General features: G+C 44.3%; 1 protein-coding gene across 1 annotated transcript; it reads left to right on the forward strand.

The window, feature by feature from the left end:
- Nucleotides 1-12,651: 12,651 nt before the first annotated feature.
- On the forward strand, nt 12,652-23,453 carry CIMIP7 (ciliary microtubule inner protein 7). Its single transcript, XM_068559563.1, has 4 exons — nt 12,652-12,678; nt 14,550-14,663; nt 22,554-22,610; nt 23,037-23,453. Exons 1-4 carry the CDS (start codon nt 12,652-12,654, stop codon nt 23,451-23,453), a joined length of 615 nt encoding a protein of 204 aa, XP_068415664.1.
- The last annotated feature ends 288 nt before the right edge of the window (nt 23,454-23,741 follow it).

Below are 23,741 nucleotides of genomic sequence, written 5' to 3' on the forward strand. Positions count from 1 at the left end.
TAGTATACTTTTCATATACTTTAACCTTGTTTAGAGAAATTTGTTACATTGAAGTTTTCTAATTTTCTAGAAAAATAGATGCATTTGTGTGTTTATAGCCACTTATTTTACAAGAATGTTAAGTGTATAGGCCACAGAATCAAGGGGCTAAAGGTAGTACTACTTACGCAGCATCTACTACGTGCCAGGCACAGTGCTAGATACACTGCAGGATGCAAGGTTAATGATTTTGTGAGGCAGGTGTTGTTATCCCCATTAAAAGTTTGTGAAGACTCAGATAGGCTAAATCATTAGCTCAAGTTCTCTCCAATAATTAGAGGTAAGTAGGTTCTATGCTAGGTCATCCCAGTACCAAAGTCCATGCTGTTTCAAGCACACCAGACTCTTGTTTCTCAACACTGCCTCTGTTTTAGGTACTTTCTAGAAACAGAAGCTCTGGATTTCTTCCTTGATGAGCAGCAGGGTAATGACTTGAAAGGTTATGGCTTTAGAGGAACTAGATCAAGGTTCAGATCCTGACTCTTGTATTTATAAATGGTGTGAACTTGGGCAAATTAGTTAACTTCTTTGAATCTGTTTCTTCATCAGTTAAATAAAGATAACACCTACCTTTAAGTGTGGGGGTAGGGATTCAAGATCATGAATATATATTGCCTGGATATGGACACTGGCACTTATTAAGTTCTTCTTAATTACTTTCTCAGAGACTGTGGCTTCACCATTTTCAAACAAATCCATGGTTTCCTGGGGCCTTTCATATGCACCTGCTCTCAGTTGTTCAAAGGACTCTCATTCATAATACACCAAGTGTCTCACATTCACCCTCGCTGAGAATAAAGTTGCTACAGGGTTGGGACTAAATATCACAGTTAATTTTTTGTCTCAACCTTACTGAACACAGTTTAGATAATTTCCTCTTTGTAGACTACCTTCAAAGAAGTTCAGTGCAATATTACTTTCCCATGATGCAAATAAATTAATAAAATACCTCATTGAGATGAAAACTGAAGAAAATTCATTTAAAAAACTGGCAATAGGGCTTCCCTGGTGGTGCGGTGGTTGAGAATCCGCCTGCCAATGCAGGGGATACGGGTTTGATCCCTGGTCCGGGAAGATCCCACATGCTGCGGAGCAACTAAGCCCGTGCGCCACAACTACTGAGCCTGTGCTCTGGAGCCCGTGAGCCACAACTACTGAAGCTCGCGCGCCTACAGCCCGTGCTCCACAACGAGAGAAGCCACCACAATAAAAAGCCCACGCACTGCAATGAAGACCCAACACAGCCAAAAATAAATAAATAAATTTATTTTTTTTAAACTGGCAATAAGAAAAAAAAACTGGCAATATTGTCCAGCTTGGTTCACAGGTAAATTTTACCAAACATTTATGGAAGAAATTATACTAATTCTCTATAATCTCGTCCAAGAGATAGAAGCAGAGGGAACACTTTCTAGCTCATTCTATGAGCCCAGCATTACCCTAATAATATAACCAGACAAAGACATTACAAAAAAAACTACAGACCAGTATGTCTCATGAACATAGATGCAAAGTCCTCAACAAATTATTAGCAAATTGAATCCAACAATGTATAGGAAGAATTATACACAACAACCAAGTCATGCAAGGCTAGTTCAACATTTGAAAAATCAATTAATATAATCCATCACATCAACAGGCTAAAGAAGAAAAATCATATAACCATATCAATAAATACAAAAAAAGCGTTTGATAAAATCCAACACCCATTCATGATAAAAACTCTCAACAAAGTAAAAACTAGAGGGGAACTTCCTCAACTTGATAGAAAACATCTATCCCAAAACCCAAAGCTAACATCATACTTTTTTTTTTTCATTTTCATTGGAGTATAGTTAATTTACAATGTTGTGTTAACATCATACTTAATGGTGAGAAACTAAAAGCTTTCCCATTAAGATCAGGAACAAGGCAAGGCAAGGATGTCTCCTCACCTCTCAACACATCATATTGGCACATGATCAGTTAGACAAACCAGTAGAACAGCAATAGATCTATTTGAAAATGTAATAGTCTATTATAATGTAGCAATAGATCTATTTGAAAATGGAAATGTAGTATGCATATGATAAAGGTAGTATCTCAGATATATTGGGGAGAGATAAACATTTTAAAAAGTAGAGTTGGGATAACTGAATGGCTATATGAAAAAATAATCGGATCTAGTCCTTTCACCATATACTACAAAATATTCCCAATGGATCAAAGATAAAATAATAATGAAACCATAAAAGCACTGGGGTGGGGGAACTGGTAAATTCCTCTATAGCCTGGAAGTGGGGAAAACTTTGACTCAAAGTCCAGAACAAAAAAATCACTGACAAATTTGACTACATAAAAATTTTAAAAAGAAAATTTTGTATCACATAAAAGTTATAGAAAATGGTCAGGACATACGAGCCAACAGTTTACAGTAAAAGAAACACAAAAGCCCTTATATGGGAATTCCCTGGCGGTCCAGTGGATAGAACTCCTTGCTTTCACTGCTGCGGGTGCGGGTTCAATCCCTGGTTGGGAAACTAAGACCCTGCAGCCGAGTGGCACAGCCAAACAAAGAAAGAAACAAACAAAACAAAACAAAACAACCCACAAAAGCCTTTATATATATATGTGAAAATATGGGCAATCTCACTCACATTAAACGAGATACAAATTAAATCATACTGAGACTATTTTCTTTCCTATGAAATTGGTAGAAATCCAAGTATGATGATGTATTCTGTTACTGAGGCTGTGAGGAAAGAAGCGCTGTCATGCACCTCTGGTGGGAAGGCCAAATGGTATTTCTCTGTGGAGGAGAATTTGGCATTATCTAGGACATATATAGGTATTCAGCGTTTAATCCAGCAATCCTACCTCTAGAGATCTATCCCAATAATACTATGGCAAAAACACAAAATTGTATATACACATGCCTTTTCAGTGCAACACTATCTTATTATAGCAAGACGAGAAACAACCCAATATCCATCAACTGGGGAATAGTTGAACAAACTACGGTACACTCACACAATGGAGTTTTATGGAGCTGTTAAAAGGAGTAAGGAAGATTTCTTCTATATACTCTGGCAGTGACCTCCAGGATATATTGCTAAGTTAAAAACAGCAAGGTGAAGAACAGTGTGTGTGGTATGCAGTTATTTCATCCAAGAAAAGGCAGGGTAATATGAATATAAATACATACACACACACAAATGTGCTTATATTTTTCTTAAAAAGGGAGGAAAGAAGGGAGGGAGTGAGGGAGGGACATATAGAGAAGATAGATAAACTGAAAACCAATAAAACTGTTTATCTTTAGGGGGTAGAGAGGCTAGAGATGGAAGCTAAGCTAGACCTCTCCAAATGTAGCAGCTTTCAGTTTCAACTTTAGAATTATGTAAGTATCGTTACATGCAGTCACACAATTAAAATTAAATCAAAATGAGGGAAAAAAGTAATCCCAGCAAAGAAGCAAAGTGAAACAAGCAAGGTGGTGATTGAGCCCCACAGAGAGAGTTTATTTCTTATGCCTCTAAATATGGTGATGTGACTCCACATCCCTGGTGGAGCGTATCCTAAGGAAAAAATGAGCAACACAGGAATCTGTGTATCTGTTTTCATATATACATATATTGCAAATAAATAATTATATTAATGTCATTGGGAATCAAAATTTTCAGTGTATGATAAAAGAGATACAAATATAAAATCAATGACAAAGTTAAACAAAAACCCTATCATCCTATGTTTGAAATAAATTGAAAAATCATTAACTCCTGATGTATTATTCTCTTTAAAAATATGTTTCATAGCTCCGTCCACTGAAAATGCCAGGAAATAATGACCAACCTTATTACCCAGATTTGGGTCTTGAAATACCATTCCTCACTAAAAGGAACCAGGTCTGGGGCAGGAAATGTGCAAGATGAGTCTTAGACATTGCGTTGTACCAGACAACAAGGAAGTTATCAAAGATTACTAGGACCAAAGACTACAAGGGAGCTAACTTAAAGGGGCTTTCTCTGTTAAATTTATAATTATATTTTTAAAAACCCTCATCAGTCACTTTGGAGGATAGGTAACCAACTCATTATTCTGAAAACTGGTAGGGAAAGAATCTATAATTACCTTACCTTTCTAAACTGTATCTTGGGGTAACCAATATATAGATGAGAAAAAGGTCTTCTTTATAGAAGTATTCCTGCTAGTAAACATAGAATAAATGGTAGAATTAGATCATCATCATTTTGGAGCCCTAATGAAAATAAAGGATCTAGTAAATGATCATTAATGGCTGCTAAAACCAAGACGTGAAGGGCTGATAAGGGTACTTGATAATGGATAGATCAGGCTGGCAACACCTAAACCTCTGGATTGATCTTTTCATCACAAAGAAAGACCCAGACTTAGTATGCACCTCCTGATGAGGTTCAACAGGAGGTTCCCAGCATTATCAAAGAAGTATACATACCAAAAATATTGAGCCTTAATTTGATTAAGCTTCCAGATGTAAGGATTAGTTTACAGAAAATACAGGGGTTAAATGGCACAAAATGAATGCAATTAGCAAAATCCAGAGAGTGGGAAATTCTACAGTTTAAATGACCCTATTCTTTCAACCCATAAAAGGCAAGAGGAAAGAAGGTGTGGAAGACTATAGATTTAAAGAGTTGTATAGGGACTTCCTTGGTTGCACAGTGGTTGAGAATCCGCCTGCCAATGCAGGGGACATGGGTTCGATCCCTGGTCTGGGAAGAAATCACATGCCGTGAAGCAACTAAGCCCGTGCACGACAACTACTGAGCCTGCACTCTAGAGCCCCCGAGCTACAACTACTGAAGCCCACATGCCCTAGAGCCCGCAGCCCAGCCGCAACTACTGAGCCCACGCGTTCTAGGGCCCACGTGCCTCAACTACTGAGCCCATGTGCTGCAACTACTAAAGCCCGTGCGCCTAGAGCCTGTGCTGCACAGCAAGAGAAGCCACCGCAATGAGAAGCCTGCTCACCACAACAAAGAGTAGTCCCTGCTTGCCGCAACTAGAGAAAGCCCACATGCAGTAACAAAGACCCAACGCAGCCAAAAAAAAAACCAAAAAAAAAAAAAATTTTTTTTTAATTAAAAAAGAAGAGATGTATAAGTCACATCAACCAAGTACACTTGACCTTGAACAATGCAGGGGTTAAGGGCACCAACCCTCAGTGCAGTTGAAAATCCATGTATAACTTATAACTGGCTCTCTGTATATGTGGTTCCTCCACATCTGCAGTTCCACATCCCAGGACTCAACCAACTGCTTGTGTAGTACTGTAGTATTTACTATTGAAAAAAATCCATGTATAAGTGGACCTGTGATGTTCAAACCTGTGTTGTTCAAGGGTCAACTGTACAGGTCCACTTATTCTGGATCCTGAATTGTAGGAAAACAATCAAGGAAATTTAAACATTGACTAGTTACTTAATGATATTAAGAAATTGTCATTTTAAGTATGATCATGATATTTTGGTTATGATAAAAACGGAGTCTTTATCTTTATATATACCTAAGTTTTAAATGGATGAAATAATCTAATTTTTTTGTGCTTTGCTTTAAAACAATGGAGATGGGCTTGGGCAGCTGGGGAAGGGTACAGACTGGCCTTGGGTTGATAATTGTTGAAGCTAGGTGACAGGTACATTGGAGTTCATTCATCAACAATCTCTACTTTTATATATTTGAAATTTCCCACAATAAAAAGTGAATAAATGAGTAAATACCTTGTATTAGCTGACAACTCCCAAAGTTGCTACCTCTAGCCCAGACCCTACTCCTGAAATTCAGACTCCTATATTCAACTGCTGACTTGACATCTCTACTTGGATGACTAATATGCACCTAAAGCTTAACATGTCCAAAACCGAGATCATTATCTTTCCTCTCAAACATTCCCCATCTAGTCTTCCCATTCTAGTTAATGGCAACTTCATCTTTCCAGTTGCTCAGGCCAAGACCTAAGAGTCCTCCTTGACTCCTCTTTCTCAAATCCAATCTTTAAGCAAATACTAAGGTAATTCCTACAAAACATATCCAGAAGTTTAACTGGGTATCCTGTTTTTTTTTTAAATTATTTATTTATTTATTTATTTATTTATGGCTGTGTTGGGTCCTCGTTCCTGTGCGAGGGCTTTCTCTAGTTGCGGCAAGTGGGGGCCACTCTTCATCGCGGTGCGCGGGCCTCTCACTATCGCGGCCTCTCTTGCTGCGGAGCACAAGCTCCAGACGCGCAGGCTCAGTAATTGTGGCTCATGGGCCCAGTTGCTCTGCGGCATGTGGGATCTTCCCAGACCAGGGCTCGAACCCGCGTCCCCTGCATTGGCAGGCAGACTCTCAACCACTGCGCCACCAGGGAAGCCCATCCTGTATTTTTATTTGCTATATCTGACAACCTCATTCCACTGCCACAAGCTTGGATTACCGCAATCCAAACTGGTCTCCCTGATTTCACCCTTGTTCCAAGTTATAGTCTCTTCTCTAGGAAAGGGTGGAAGTTACTCCAACCATAAGTCAGATCATATTACCCCTTTGTTCAAACTCTTCACTGCAGCCAGAGTTCTCATGGTTTTCTTCTGTGTCCTCTGCAATCTTCCCTTAACCTTGCCTCTCTCCCACTTACACTCCATTCCATACCTTTATGGGGCTCCTCATTATTGCTCTCCCTTACTTGATACACACCAGCTTCAGATCCCTTGCCCATTCTGTTCCTTCTTGGTTTACTCCCTCAGATATCAGCATAATAGGCTACCCCACCTCCTTCAGGTATTCTCTCAAATTATTTATTCAAAAATGTAAAACCTCAGTAATCACTATGGGGAATACCCTGGCGGTCCAGTGGTTAGCACTCTGCACTTCCACTGCAGGGGGGCATGGGTTGGATCCCTGGTCAGGGAACTAGGATCCTGCATGCCACGTGGCGCGGCCAAAAATAAATAAATAAATAAATAAAAATAATAATCACTATGTCTCTCCCCTGCTTTTTCTCCACCCTATCATTCTAATACACTACATATTTTATGAATTTATCTTATTTTGCCTGTCTCAGCATGCACACCCATGCCTACCAGAATGTAATTTTAAGCTCTTTGAGGATAGGAATTTTTGTACACTGCTATATCCTCAAAATCTAGAAATTGTGCTGGCAAATAATAGGTGCTCAGAAAATATTTATTGTTAAATGAGTAACTAAATAGGAACTAAATTACAACAATGGAGCAAAACTTTCCAAGTATCCACAAATTTAAAATATATGGAGACTTCCCTGGTGGTCCAGTAGGTAAGACTCTGCGCTCCCAATGCAGGGGTCCCCTGTTCGATCCCTGGTCGGAGAACTAGATCCCGCATGCGTGCTGCAACTAAGAAGTCTGCATGCCGCAACTGAAGATTTCCTCATGCCGTAACTAACACCCGGCACAATCAAAATAAATAAATAAATAAATAATTCAAAAAATATATATGATTTGTTTTCAGTTATTGCATTTCAAGTCTCTAGATCATCACAAATTTTATTATATATTTTAATAAAGGAGATGAAGTAAATATGGGATTCCTGAGTCTCATGTTTACTTATTTCTTTGATAGTCGAGTTTTTTTCTTCCATTCACGCTAGCAGAATTTCCTCCATCTAAAGTCTAGATATAGAATCCAGACAATTTTTGGACTTCCCTGGTGGCGCAGTGGTTAAGAATCCACCTGCCAATGCAGGGGACACGGGTTTGAGCCCTGGTCTGGGAAGATCCCACATGCCGGGGAGCAACTAAGCCCATGTGCCACAACTACTGAACCTGCACTCTAGAGCCCAGGATCCACAACTACTGAAGCCCGCGCGCCACAACTACTGAAGCCCACGCGCCTAGAGCTTGTGCTCCGCGACAAGAGAAGCCACCGCAATGAGAAGCCAGTGCACAGCAACAAAGAATAGCCCCCGCTTGACGCAACCAGAGAAGACCCGTGCACGGTGATGACCCAACGCAGCCAAAAATAAATAAATAAATAAATTTATTAAAAAAAAAAAAGAATCTAGACAATTTTATACATACCACTATAAGGCCATTATTTAAGGCCATTATAACTACGTATAGATAATAAATCCTCTATTGTCTTCCATTTCTGTTTATGCTGACAGAGGAGAGTAATTTATATAGCATGTGGTTTGGGGTTTAGAATGACTACTCCCCAGGTTCCAGACCTATCTTACTCCTAAGAGGTTTCTTAAATGTGGTTGAAGAAATTCCATGGTTACAGCGACTATGCTTAACGACTACCTGGGGCTTGATGTGCTCAGTCTCAGGTTTACCTGTCCTCTCTGCATTCACCTGTCACCATGCTATCTGTATACATGCTTTTATATTCTCAGAGGGCAGCGCTCCTTGCAGATGCTAGTACAACACGAGTAATGAAGAGGTAGTCATTCTTAGGTAGGACCTTAGCCATTCTAAGGTAAATAAAAACTGAAATGCACATATTAAAAACTTTCAAGGGCAGAGTTCCCTCTCTCTCTTATCCCCCAATCCCATTAAAGGAAGCATAAAAGGAAGAGAAAGGTTTCAGTGCACGCGACTATTTCCACAAGAAGGGCCTTGGCACGGTGATGGGCAGGGAGGAGTACGTGGGCCGAAGAGGGTGTCCTGTGTCCTAAGGGGCACAGAGCCCTCCCATCTGACCCGGTCTTCAACTCTGAGAATCCTGAGGCCACGGTGCGAGGCCTTCCAAGGGCCCCTACGGCTCCTCCATTTGGCTACAGGTTAAACTAGTCTCTCCCTCAGACTTTGTGGCCCCTCTGGCCTCCACCAGGCCCGCCTCAACCTCGTACAGTCACTCTCTCTCATTTTCAGTCTCTTCTTTTCTACCAGGAGACATGCTCTGGGCTCCCAGAGTAAATCATTCCTTGTTGTTTCCAGAGACCTCCAAGGGATTTTCCGTCATAATAATCAAAGACCAATCCCAGTGGGTTTCCCTGGGTTCCGGTTCACCCTGACTTCCGGGGCGTACTCTCTTTCTCTCGTCTCTGAGGCAGACCAGGAGGCTGTGGTCCCCAGCGCATCTGGCGAAAACAGCTCTCCAAGGATAAGCACTGAAGTCAAGTTCCTTGAAGAGCCAGGGTGGTCTTTCATCACAGGGAAAGGAAGGGCGACTAGGCACTCAAAGGTAAGACAAGTGAAGAAGCCAGCGCCCTGGGAAACTCCTTGAGATCCCCGAGAATCCCGAACCCATCCGCGAGGACCCGACGGCTCCCCACCCCCCACCCCCCCCACCTTCACCCTACCCCGCTCCAGCCGGCCCTGTCCAAACCCCTCCGGCCTCCACCTCTGAGGGCCGGCTCGCGCCCGACCTGGGGTTGCGGGGATCTGCCTCGAGGCCACTTGGTCCCGCGGAGGCAGCCTAAGCTGCGTGGCCACGCCCCCAGGGCGCGCTCTGACCAATGAGAGTTACTCCTCGCCCCCTGGGCCCCGCCCCCGCTACGGCACGCTACTAACGGTTTTAACGGTCCTAACGGTTTCAACCGTTAACCATTTAATCGTGGGCCTGGCCTGCTGACCTACATTTCGCCAGGCACCGGTGTGCAACACACCCACCCACGCGCACCTCACGAGATGGACCCTCACACCTCCACACTCACACCCTGCAGTCCACCCACACCTCACCAGGCATCCTTAGCCGATGCAGACCCTCTCAGTAGTCAACTTAACGCACAGTAGTTATAGATGGCTGGCTAAGTCATGAAATGGGATGAGATCACCAATGAAGGAGTATGGATGGAAAACAGATTGTATTGAGTCCTAGGACACACAACGTTTAGAGGCTTAGATGAGGAAAAAGCAGCAAAGGAGCCAGAGTGGGAGTGGTTAGGGAAAGGGGAGGAACCCCAGGAGAGTGAGGTGCTGTGGAAGCCACTTGGACCATCCTTCAAAGAGGAGGAGGTTAGCTGTGTCAAATGCTGCTGATGAGTCAAGGAAAATGAGGAGTGAGAATTAATTATTGGTGACCTTGAAGGGAGCAGTTTTAGTGATGTAGTGGGGACAAAAACCTGATTGGTGTGTGGTTTCAAAAGACGTCACTGATAAAGGACTGGTATCCAAAATGTATTAAAAAACTCAACAATAAAAAAATTAAGTTGGCCGAAGATCTAGACACCTCCCCAGAGAACATACACAGATGGCAAATAAACATATGAAAAATGCTCAACATTATATGCATTAGGGAAATGCAAAATAAAACAGATACCACTATGCAACTTTAAGAACTGCCAAAATCCCAGAATGCTGGCAACACAAAATGCTGGTGAGGCTGTGGAGCAACAGGAACTCTCATTCGTTGCTGATGGGAAAGCTGAATGGTACAGCCACTTTGGAAGATGTTCTGGCAGTTTCTTATAAAATTAAATATACTCTTACCATATGATCCAGCAATCATGCTCTTTGGTATTTACCCAAAGGAGTTGAAAACTTATGCCCACACAAAAACCTGCACATGGATGTTTATAGCAGCTTTATTCATAATTGCCAAAACTTGGAAGCAACCAAGATGTCATCTTCAGTAGGTGAATGGATAAATAAACTGTGGTACATCCATACAATGGACTATTATTCAGGACTAAAATATCTATCAAGCTATGAAAAGACATGGAGGGAACTTAAATGCATTTTACTAAGTGAAAGAAGCCAATCTTGAAAAGGCTACATACTGCAGGATTCTAAACAGTATGACATTCTGGAAAAGGCAAAACTATGGAGATAGTAAAAAGATCAGTAGTTGCCAGGGGTTAGAGGGGGAGGGTGGGCTGAATAAGTGGAGCACAGAGGATTTTTAGGGCAGTGAAACTATTCTTTTTGATACTATAATGGTGCATACATGTCATTTTACATTTGTCCAATCCCATAGAAGGAACAACACCAAGAGTGAACTCTAAGGTAATCTATAGACTTTGGGTGATAATTCTGTGTCGATTTAGGGTCAGCATTTATAATAAATGTAATATTCTGTATGTGTGGGAGCAGGAGGTATATAAGAAATCTATGGACCTTCCACTCTAATTTGCTTTGAACCAAAAACTATAAAAAAAAAGTCTATTAAAAAAATAAATTTAAAAAAAAAAGAGAGCAAGAGGAGAGATTTGGCATATCCATACAATGGAAAACTACTAAGCAATAAAAAGGAATGAACAACTGATAGGCACAGTGACATGGATAATTCTCAAACTAATTATGCTGAGTGAGAGAAGACAGACACACAAAAGAATACATACTGAATGATTCCACTTACATAAAGTTCTAGAAAACGCAAATTATAGTGACAGAAAGCCAAATAGCAGTTGCCTGAGGCCAATGAGTGCCATAGAGAAGGAATACTAATGGGCAGAAAGAAACTTCGAGGTGATGGATATGTTTGCTACCTAGATTGTGGTTATGTTTCATAGATGTATACATAGATCAAAATGTGTCAAGTTGTACAATTTTTTTTTGTTTTTTGGCAGTGCCCCGCAGCTTGTGGGATCTTAGTTCCCTGACCAGGGATTGAACTTGGGCCCTCGGCAGTGGAAGTACAGAGGCCTAACCACTGGACAGCCAGGTAATTCCCTCTACAACTTTTTGACTTGCCATTTTTAAGATTTATCTCTGTGGATTCAAGTATCTGTAGCCAATTTATAGTAACTCCAGTATTTCATTGTTTGATTATAGGCCAATTTTCTCATTGTCCTCTTGATAAACATTCAGCCTGTTTATAGTTTTTCCCCTATACAAATACAGCAATGAACATTTTTGTAGTTGTGAATACATGTGAGAGGGGATCTCCAGGGTTACTATACTAATAGGGTGGACTTTCTGGCTAGTAGGGCTTGTGCCATTGACAAAGCCCTACTGAGTGTTTCCTGTTGTTGAACTTTTCGTTGGCACAGTTTTAGAGGCTAACTGCCAGCTTCTCTGGGTTAGTAAAAGGAGTGAACTGTTCATGTCCCTGTGTTATAAATGAGAGAGACAATAATCTGCCCAAGGCTAGCTTGGGATGGAACCATGGTGTCAGATATTTTCATGCTGCTTCTTTTGCTCCTCTGTTATGCTCTCTCCTCCTTCACTTGGGCCCTTGTAACATTCACCAACATTTGCCACCAATTAGTGTTCCCAGTCACCACAAACTCCTGAGAAGTTGACAGAGCCTTATCCTGAAGCAGCATTTTTATCCTAAGAGCTACCAGCCCCTTTAGCATTTCTTCTAACTCCATGAAATGTTTTATAAATTTATATCCCTGGCAGTATGGTTGCAGTTTTAAAAATGCAGGATTTGCCTTTAAAATGTTTGCTATTTCATTGACTGTGAGTTCATCAGACTCCACTGTGGAGCCTTATATGTTTATATAAGAACTCTCCCAAGCTGTTAATGCTGAGGGACAGATTTCTCTCAGAGAGAAGTAAGAACAGAGCAGGAAGCACAAAGGGGTAGCAGGCTGGGCACTGCCTCAACAATCAGGAGCATTGTGTAGTCACAACATCCCTTTGTCACTAAGCAACAAGAAGTTGACCTGCTGAGATGCTCTTTCTCCAGAAGTAGCCTCAAAAAGACAAGAGGAAAATTTGCCTTTTCTGCTCCTTTCCCAGAAAGATGCAAAGTGCTTTAGTAGGCTCCTGGGTAAGAGTGTACTTTACATTAATCCTAACCCCTGGCCCTGGGGTAGTACCTGAAATATGAATGACTCATGAGAGTAAAGTGAGAATGGTTTCATCCAGCATCCAGGCTAAAGGAGGGCCCCAAACTGCCCACTCCCCCTCTGCCATTCTGAGGTCCCCCTACAGCTTTTCTAGTCTTCCTGACACCGTGCCCTCTTCCATGTGTCCTGGTCTCATGCCTGGATTAGCTGATCCTCTTAGTCCTCTAGCCACCCCATTTATACCCAGTCCTTTGTTTGATCCCCCCAAACTTCTGTAGTTTGACTGCTCTCTAGACTGGGAACATCTTGAGGCTAAAGACTGCTTTCTTCTATCTGTATGTCCCATGCCTGGCATACAGTAAAGGCCCAGTAAATACTGTTGAAATAAACTGAATAGAGAGAAAGGAGTGTTTGACAGTAGTAGAAGGATGGACAGATGAGTTGGATGACCCAAGCCCTCAGTGGGATGAAAAGATAAAGGGCTTCCCAGGCACGCTTAGGAGCCCACTTTGATGGCCAGAGGCCAGCTGGGAACAGGTTCTTTCTGCTCAGGACTATGATCATGGCGTGTACTAGACACACTGTCCTCTCCAGGGGGTATTCAGGACGGTGAGGTTGGGCCATAGGAGTTCCCTGGCCAGACATGGTCATCCATGTTGTCTGCCTAATGACATCAGCACAGTACAGCTTCTTATACCCCCAATAGGTGCTCATTTCTGTCTTCTGCCAGTCCTTGTCTCTGAAATTCTCTCCAGAAGGTATCCACTGTTGAAGTACTTCTTTGGGAAAGTTCATCCTTTGTTTATGTGCTCCAGTTTCAGAGGGTGCCCTACTTGCCCCAGCATAACAAAGTGTGTAGCAAACAGGTGTTCGTGACTTTGTCAATAGATGCAGAATATGTATCCATTTCGTCCTGGCTTTTCAGTGACCTTTGACCTCTATTAACAATGCAGGGAAGACAATGAAGGGGACTTCCTCTCAGATCCTCCAGGGAAGGACCACGCTACTAGATGGTGTCCCTGTTCGCAAAACTCTGCTTAGTGCTTCCTAAGTCACCCCAACTCAGAACCTGTCTGGTCCCCTTCCCTGCTGAAGTCTTCCCTTGCTCTTGGAAGAGAATCCATATTCCTAACCCAGTCTAGGCCCTGTCCCTCCCTGACCTCACCTTACTTCTCCTCGTCTTGCTCACAGTCTTTTAGTCAATGAGGCCTTTTTTTTTTTTTTTTTCGGTTCTTCCAACACAACTCTCTCTCTGGCCTCTGAATCTTTGCACTTGCAGTTCTCACCACGTAGAATGCTCTTCTGCTGCCCCTCACATGGCTGACTCCTTCAAGTACCATGCCCATTGTCATGAGATGCTGTCCCTACTCCCTGTCACTCTTGATCTAGTCATCAGGTTCTTTCTTTTCTGACTCTATTCACTTGTCTTACTCCCTCACCAGAAGGAAGGTTGATAGGAGCAGGGTCTTTCTGTCTTTTCACTGCTGTGTGTGTCCCCAGCCCATATTAGGATCCTATGAAGAAAGAAAGAGAGAGAGAGAGACAAAGGAAGGAAGGGGGGGAGGGAGGGAGGAAGGAAGGAAGGAAGGGGAGGGAGGGTGAGAGGAAGCAGGGGAGGAAGGAAGGAACGCACCCTTTCCTTACAGACATAACCCTCCCAGCTGAGGCCAACTGTTCTAATGATGGATGGAGACACCTCTCTGTTGGCCCCTCTCCAGGGTGTCACTCCTCCTCTGATTCTTTTTATTCTGTCAGGAACTCCCAGGAGAGGCTTCTAGCCTGGGGGCTCTGAGGTCTAGGACTCAGGGTGGGGGTTGGGGTGGGATTCACCCTCAAGCCTGCCTTGTTACAGCACAACAGTGGCTTCTATGGGCACTACAGAGGCCAATTCAAGAGTGAAAGTGCTCGAGAGTATCGCCTTGCAGCCAAGCCCCAGCCCCCAGCAGTGTTCCTGCAGCGCTGTCAGGTATGAGGCAGCCCTGGCTGCAGCTGCCACGCTGGGCCAGATTCTGCTTCTCTTAGGACCCAAGAGCAATATCCTCGACTCTACCACAACTGGACTGACACTTGAGGCCAGCCTATCCCCAGGACTTGCATGAGGCCTGGCCCCTCTTCCCTGAAATGTCAGGTCCTCCCCCTATAGATACATGGGTGGAGAAGAGCCAGTACCAGGCTGGACAGTTTTGGTCACTGCTCCTTCTAGATGGAGGAAGAGTCAGGGCCCAGGTGGGGTGGGTGGCCATGGAGAGAGAGCCTCCAGAACCCAAGAAGTAAGCCTTGAGTTTTGCAGACTGCTGTCCTTCAGCACAGATTCCTTGACGCCATGAAAGTCAATGGTCTAGCTCACAGTCAGCCTTGTAGTCCAGGGGCTCAGGAGTGAGTAGGAGGCCTCCTCTGGTCAGTAAAACAGCATAGAAAGTGGCAGGTATCCACCCCCATGCCTAGCCAAGGAGGACTGGAAAGGAGTGATGGCAGAATCGGTCTAAGGTGGCTGGAAAAGGCTTCCAGATAACAGGAGAGGGATGCAGGGCTGCAGGCCCTCCACTGCTTCCAGGCCTGGAGACAAGGAGGGGACACTGAGCATAGTCAGGGTCCCAAAAGTAAAAAGCCCACTCAAAACAGGAGAACTCAGGAGGGTATACATATAAAGGAGTAGGTGTGGGAGCTTCAGAGAAAGGCATTCTCACAGGATGGTAACAACCAAGTGGTCAGTACTGCTGGGCCTGAAGGAACAAGGGGAGGGCATGGCTCCTAGAACCCAGAAGGAGAGAGTGGTGTGGAGAGGGCTTTCCTGAGAGAAGTGGTGATTTCGGGTGGAGAGACACAGCCAGGTAGCAGGTAGGGGCGGGCCTGGAAGGGAGCCAGGAGAAGAAACACCTCCTCCCTCCTTCCCTCCATCTCCTTTCCAGGCTTCCTTTCAGGTCAGAGGGAAGTCAACCTGGTGAGAAGTGTGCTCACATCAGACTCCTGGGAAAGATCAGGGTGGAGGAGGGCTGAGAGGGACCTGGAGGTGTGCCTGGAAGATGCTCCCCCCACTGCAGCTTCTTGTTTCCCAGCCTCTAGCCAGGTCCTACTTGACTGGCCATCTGGATTCTCTACAAATTGCTTTCCCAGGCCAAGAGCAGGGTCTTGGAGTCTGCCATGCTGCAGAGCCTGAACTTCCTTAGCATGCCCAGTTGGAATGGCTGCCTGGCACTGCCTACTGAGCCAGGCCCAAATGCAACTCCAGACTGCTCGTCTGGGGCCACCTCCCTTGAGAGAGTGATGAGGTCTGCGTAGTGCAGGGACAGAGGTAACCTGGGCACTTCCTGCTGGGTGTCTGTAGTAGTCCTCAGTGGCAGCTCTCATCCCAAAGACCTGAATGTCCTCTCAGTCTGTCCCCCAGGAACAGAGTAGAGGACATATTTGGGGACATGTTTTGATTGAAGTGAAGTCTTGTTACATGTTGGCATTATCAGCAACCCCAAAATAGCATGGTCTGTGTATCTTGGGCTTAGGCTGTACAAATGCCAAGTCTCCTGACTCTTTCTAGATCTAAAGCTGTTTTAATTAGTGGGACTGCTCAGGGAAGGTGCACATTCTTTTTTCTTATTTGCTGAGAGATACCAAGTGTCAGCTGGCTGATTGCAGCTATTCTTGTTGAAAACCCTTCCAAGATGTGGCAGCCACTTACCTTTAGTTTGGGGCAGGTAGAAATTTTGTCATTCAGATGCAAGAAGATTCTTTTTTCTTTTTATTCTTCTATTTCTTTTATTCTTCTTTTTCTTTTTTTCTTCTAAACCAGATTAGTTTATTTCTAGCCTTCACCCGTCTGACTCTTGGGAAATGTAATCCTGATCTTGTTTGTTCTTAAGGTCAGACTAGAGTGCCGGGGCTCATGGTTGGAGGCAGGTCCTTCGTTGGTGGTGCCGTGATTGCTGTGTCTCTGCCTCTGCCCCACCCCCACACCATGCCTCAGTCTGCCACAGGGACTCCTCGCTCAGTACCCCACTAATTGCACACTGCCCAGCCTCCACAGAGGCCCTTAGTCCTCCCACAGGCAAACACTGACCCATTCCAGGAAACCTACTTCTCCTCCAAGCCTTCTTTAGGTCGAACCCTAGCCCAAGCCCTACCTGCTCAGAGACCACGAGTGTTACCACCTGAGTGGAAAAGGAGCCTTAGATGGTTTAGAAGCAAAGATGCAGGTGAAATTCTCCTCAGGGACAAGAATACTTAGAACTGCCTAGGTGGAGAGGAAATGACTGCACTTTTCACTAGACTCCCACAGTTGTGAGAATAAAACTCAAGTCAGTGGGAGTCGGTAGATTATCCTGTCACTGTAAGAATGGTGAGTTTCCAAATTCAGACCTGCCTCCAACAGCAGAGGCATCCACATTCTAGGGCTGTGTACAATTTTATAGCTAAGGGTAGAGATGGGGGAGGGATTGGGGGGGGCAACTGGAATATGCCCCAGACCTCCAGATTTTTTAATTGAAATTTTTATTGAGATGGTTGTAGATTCAGAAACAGTTGTAAGAATTAGTAAAGAGATCCCTTTTACGCTTTGCCCAGTTTCCCCCAATGGTAACATTTTGCATATCTATAGTAAAATATCACGACCAGGACGTTGACATTGCTGCAATCCACTTATTTCATTCAGATTTCCTCATTTGTGTGTGTGTGTATTAAGATCTATAAAATCTTGGAATTCTCTGGTGGTCCAGTGGTTAGGACTCCACACTCTCGCTGCTGAGGGCCTGTGTTCGATCCCTGGTCAGGGAACTAAGACCCCACAAGCCACGCGGCATGGGCAAAAAAACCCATAAAAGTGTGTAAAATCTTTTTAAAATTAATTTTAATAACAGTATAGCTGATTTACAATGTTGTGTTAGTTTCTGCTGTATAGCAAAGTGAATCAATTATACATATACATATATCCACTCTTTTTTAGATTCTACTCCCATAGAGGTCGTTAAAGAGTATTGAGTAGAGTTCCCTGTTCTATACAGTAGGTTCTTATTAGTTATCTATTTTATATATAGTAGTGTGTATATGTCAATCCCAATCTCCCAATTTATCCATCCCCCTGCTTTCCCCCTTGGTAACCATAAGTTTGCTTTCTATATCTGTGACTCTATTTCTGTTCTGTAAATAGGTTCATTTGTACCATTTTTTTAGATTCCACATATAAGTGATATCATATGATATTTGTTGTTCTCTATCTGACTTACTTCACTCAGTATGACAAGTTCTAGGTGCATCCATGTTGCTGCAAATGGCATTATTTCTTTCTTTTTTATGGCTGAGTAGTATTCCATTGTATATATGTACCGCATCTTCTTTATCCATTCCTCCATTGATGGGTATTTAGGTTGCTTCCATGTCCTGGCTATTATAAATAGTACTGCAATGAACATTGGGGTACACGTATCTTTATGAATTATGGTTTTCTCCAGATATATGCCCAGGAGTGGGCTTGTTGCATCATATGCTAGCTCTATTTTTAGCTTTTTAAGTAATCTCCATACTGTTCTCCATAGTGGCTGTTACCAATTTAAATTCCCACCAACAATGTAGGAGGGTTCCCTTTTTTTCTCCACATCCTCTCCAGCATTTATTGTTTATAGATTTTTTCATGATGGCCATTCTGACTGGTGTGAGGTGATACCTCATTGTAGTTGTGATTTGCATTTCTCTAACAATTAATGATGTTGAGCATCTTTTCATGTGCCTCCTGGCCATCTGTATGTCTTCTTTGGAGAAATGTCTATTTAGATCTTCTGCCCATTTTTTGATTGGGTTGTTTGTTTTTTTGATATTGAGCTGCATGAGCTGTTTGTATATTTTGGAGTTTAATCCCTTGTTGGTCACTTCATTTGCAAAAGAAAAAAAAAAGATCTATAAAATCTTATCACCCGTGTAGGTTTGTGCATCCTCCACCACAGTCAAGATACTGACCAACATCACAGGGATCCCTGGTCCTGCCCTTTTATACCCATCAGCCTCCCATTCCTCCACCCTTCCCCTGTCCCTAACTGCTATTTTTCCTCCATTTCTAAGATTCTGTGACTTCAAAAACGTTATGTAAATGGAATGATACAGCATGCAACCTTTGGGGAATGGCTTTTCTTGCTCAGCATAATTTCCTGAAGATTCCTCCAAGTTGTATCAACGGTTCAGTTTCCATTACTGAGTAGTATTCTGTGGTATGTATATAGCAGTTTACTTAACCATCCATCTATTAAAATGTATCTGGGCTGATTCCAGTTTTTACCTCTTACAAATAAAGTTGCTATGAACATTTGTGTACAGGTTTTTGGGTGAACATAAGTTTTCATTTCTTTGGAATAAATACCTAGGAGTGCAATTGCTTGGTCATATGATAGTTGCATTTATTTATTTATTTTTAATATTTTATTCATTTATTTATTTGTCTGCACCGGGTCTTAGTTGCGGCACACAGGATCTTCGTTGCCGCGTGAGGGATCTTTAGTTGCAGCGTGCAGGATCTTTTTTTAGTTGTGGCATGCCGGATCTTTTTGTAGTTGCAACATGCAGAATCTTTTAGTTGCGGGCATGCGGACTCTTAGTTGCGGCATGTAGGATCTTGTTCCCTGACCAGGGATAGAACCTGGCCCCCTGCAATGGGAGCTCAGAGTCTTAGCCATTGAACCACCAGAGAAGTCCCTGTAGTTGCATTTAAGTTGTTTGTTTGGTTTCTTAATGTGGATGGAAATTTTTTTTAATTGAAGGAAAGATTCTTTAAATTCTATAGCACTTTACAATTTTCAAAAGTTTCACACACATGATTTCATATAATCCCATAATAACTCTTTTTTTCCCCTACCCCTATATTGTACCTCTTGCATGTTAGGTTTTGTTTTTTTTTTTAACTGTCAAACTGTTTTCCAGAGTGGCTGTTTTACATTTTACATTCCCACCTGCAATGAGCAAATGATTGTATTTCTCTGCATTCTCACCAAAATTTGGTGTTGTCTCTATTTTTTATTTTAGCCATTCTGATTGATGTGTCATGATAGCTCACTGTGGGGTTTTTTTTTTTTTTTTTTTTTGGCTGTGTTGGGTCGTCATTGCTGTGCGCAGGTTTTCTCTAGTTGTGGTGAGCAGGGGCTACTCTTCGTTGTGGTGCGCAGAGCACAGGCTCTAGGCACGCAGGCTTCAGTAGTTGTGGCACGTGGGCTCAGTAGTTGTGGCTTGCAGGCTCTAGAGCGCAGTCTCAGTAGTTGTGGCACACGGGCCTAGTTGCTCCATGGCATGTGGGATCCTCCGGGGCCAGGGCTCAAACCCGTGTCCCCTGCATTGGCAGGCAGACTCCTAAGCACTGCACCACCAGGGAAGCCCTCTCACTGTGGTTTTAATTTGCATTTCCCTAATGTTCAGTGATGGTGAACATCTTTTCATGTGTTATTTGCCATCTGTATATCCTCTTTGAAGAAATGTCTTCATGTCGTTTGCCCATTTTCTAATTGGATTGTTTATTTTGCTGTTCAGTTGTGAGGGTTCTTTATACATTCTAGATACTAGTCCTTTATTGGATATGTGATTTGCAAATATTTTCTCTCAGTCTGTAACTTGTCTTTTCATCCTCTTCACATGGACTTTCACAGAGCAAAACTTAAAAAAAAATTTTGATGAGGTCTAATTTATTGATTTTTTTTTTTAAATTTATTTATTTATTTTTGGCTGTGTTGGGTTTTCGTTTCTGTGCGTGGGCTTTCTCTAGTTGCGGCGAGCGGGGGCCACTCTTCATCGCGGTGCGCAGGCTTCTCATTGTCGTGGCTTCTCTTGTTGCGGAGCACAGGCTCCAGACGCGCAGGCTCAGTAGTTGTGCCTCACGGGCTTAGTTGCTCCGCGGCATGTGGGATCTTCCCAGACCAGGGCTCGAACCCGTGTCCCCTGCATTGACAGGCAGATTCCTAACCACTGCACCACCAGGGAAGCTCTATTGATTTTTTTTTCTTTTATGGCTCTTGCTTTTGGTGTCACATCTAAGAACTCTTTGCCTAGCTCTAGATTCTGAAGATTTTCTATTTTGTCCTAAAAGGCTCTGGGTTTTTAATCTCTTGTGTCAGTTTGCTTTATGAGGAATGAAAGGTAAGGCCAGCTGGCCTCCTACCTTCATGGAGCTTTCATTCGATTTGGAGAACACCGGCTGTCTAAGGCAGGAGGTCCCAATAGGGGAGCTTGTTAAAGGCTCCACCCCGAAGATTCTGGTTCAGGGATCTGGGATGGAGCTAGCCCCTGACTTTTATCTAGGAACCTATTGTCAGCCATTGCTCATACCCCAACCCAGCCAAGATTGGACTCAGCAGATCAGGTACTTCATTCTGGTCTGCAGCAGGAGAAGCTGAGTGGCTGAGGTGGAGGGACCCTGGGGGCAGAGACCAGGCACAAAGGCAAGGTGGACGGTCTTGGGAGAGATTCCTGCTGAGGTCTAGGGGCCTGAGAGGTGGTCTCTCTCTGCCTGGGGATGGGGCATGGTTCTCTGGCCCCAACTGGGCTAAAGCAAATGCCCTGGGGACCTTCTGTCCCTGTTCATTGATTTAACAGCAAATATGTATTGAGCACAGTGCCAGGCTCAGTGTTGGAGTTATAGATGTGAGTAAAACAGACAGTAACCTTGCCCATGAGGTGCTTGTGTCCTAGTCAGGGGCATCGGATGGTAAACAGCAACATAATACATAGTCATACAGTATGTTAGAAGGTGAAAAATACTGGGTTGGGGTGATGGGACTGCTGGTGTAGTAGTGGTCAAGGAAGGCCTCCCAAGAGGTAGGTGAGAGGGAGTCATGGCCAGCTGGGAGAAGAGTCCCAGGCAGAAGTAACTGGTAGTACAAAGGTCCAAGGTGGAAGTAGCTAGTGTATTTGAGGAACAGTGAGGATGCCAGTGTGGCTGGAGGTAATGGAGGAATCAATATCACGTGGGTCTCATGGACCACTCTGATGACTTTGACTTTTATAAACATGAGGAACTGTTGTGGATTTTTGGCAAACAAGGAGTGTGATCTGATTTACATAGTAAGAGTTGTTCTGCCTGCTAAGAGGACAATAGACTGGAGAGGCAAGCTTGGAAGTAGGGACACCAAGTGGGAAGCTCTTGCAGTAATTGAGGCATGAGGGGAAGGTGGCTTAGACCAGAGAAAGCAGCGGCCATGCTGAGAAGTGGTCTGATCCTGGGTACATATTGAAGGAAGTATCAACAGGATTTCCTGGCACGCTGGATGTAGGGTGTGAAAGAAAAGAATCAAGGGGACTCCGAGGTGTTTGGCAAGATCTAGCTGCCATGACCTGAGCTGGGGGAGGCTATAGGTGGGGTGGTTTTGGGGAATGATCCAGAGCTCAGCCATGTGTTTGGAGATGCCCGTTAGACATTTACATAGGAATATGGAGCAGGTGGTTGGCTAGTCAGTCTGGAGTTCGGGAGAGAGCTCAAGCTCTAAAGAGAAATTTCAGTTTCCAGGTGGTATTTAGGGCCAAGAGGCTGGGTTGCTGATTGAGAGAGTGAAAGAGAGGAGGAGAGAGCTGGAGCCTAGTCCTGGATGATCTAAAGGACCCAGTGTGAGACTTAAACCACTGCCCCACTAACGGCAGGATGTCCTGGAAAATGCCTCAGCCCCTTTCTCAATCAGTGGCCCCAGAGGCTTCTGCTTTGAGAGCAAGTGCTGGGATGAGATGTCCCAGGAATGAGGTGTTGCTTTAATTTGTATCTGCCCTTTCAGTGTGTTGGCAGTTTAGCAGTTTAAGGGTTGTGGCTCCTGGGAACTTCCCTCCATTATGGGGCCCTGAGTTAGCATCTTGGGGACAGGTAAGCATCATCTTTCCCCATTCACCTTCTTTTTCACTGTCTTTCAAGGAGCCAGCGCGGCAACATTTCTTCTCCAAGCATGACAACCGCACTTCCTTTGACAAAGTGAGTGCTAGAGAGAGGAAGGAAAATGGGCAGACTCCCAGCCTAGGTTGAAGTTGAGGTAGGGTGGAGGGGATAAGACATTGCAGGGAGAGAGGGCTCTTTATACAGACAGAGGAGTGTCTGTCTTCCTGACAACCTCTTTCTTCTGGGAAACAGCCCATTTTACAAACAGATGTACCTCTGCTTTGGTTTCCCCCACCAGCTTGCCTGACAATGTGCAAATATCTTAGGAGCCACTGACTGTCTGGGGGCTTCATTCACTCTGGAATGGAAGGCATGACTGGGGATGCAGGCCAAAGAGGCTGGGGTACAGGCCAGGGAGGCCAGGCACAGGCCAGGCATCACCAGGCAGGCTTGGGTATAGGAGGGGCCCAAGGAATTGCCTGGTGCCAGGACTATGGGCCAAGGGCCCGTACCGTTGAGGAGGGCCCCTACTGCCTGCTACAGGGAATCGGAAGGCGGAAAGACCTGGAGCGCCTGTGGCAGCAGCACACCTTCCTGCGCTGGGCACCCTGTGAACTGGAGTTGCGCCAGCCGCGGCCCCTTGAATCCTCCTACCAGGCTGATTTCCGGTCAGGGCCAGGACTCAGTGACCTCCCCCAGCGCCTTGTCCACTTTGTGCAGATCCAGCCTCCCCGTGCCAGCACCACCTACCAGCAGAACTTCTGCCAGCCATCCCGTGGTGGCCATTGTGGCAGTGACAACATGGGGCCCCAGGCCCCAGTCACCGACACACTGCCTGACCTTCCAGGGATCACAAGACCCAAGCTGCTGCAGCATTACCTTCATGCTGGGGTCTCTGAGTGTCTAAATTGGTCCAGAGCATTAAACAAGGACAGCTAACTCAGTGGCCTGTCTGTGCTTGCAGCCCAAGAGATCTCAGAGGCTGGAGAACAGTAAGGCACAGCCAGGCCCTGCGCCTGGCTCCTATGTTGCTTGTGCCATGGAGCCTTGTGCTGGTTTGGGGAGGTGCTGCCTGGGGAGTCCTGCCAGTGAGTGAGAAGAGGTAAGGCCTGCAGGAGGCTAATGGTCCAGGAGGGTTACCTTGGCCACAGCAGGTGGGTTCCAGGACCCCAAATCCGTTCTTGCCACAAACTCAACTGTGAACCCCTTGCAATCAGTACAGCTGCA

Source organism: Eschrichtius robustus, chromosome 12 (genome assembly GCF_028021215.1).
Source record: "Eschrichtius robustus isolate mEscRob2 chromosome 12, mEscRob2.pri, whole genome shotgun sequence".
Classification (NCBI taxonomy): domain Eukaryota; kingdom Metazoa; phylum Chordata; class Mammalia; order Artiodactyla; family Eschrichtiidae; genus Eschrichtius; species Eschrichtius robustus.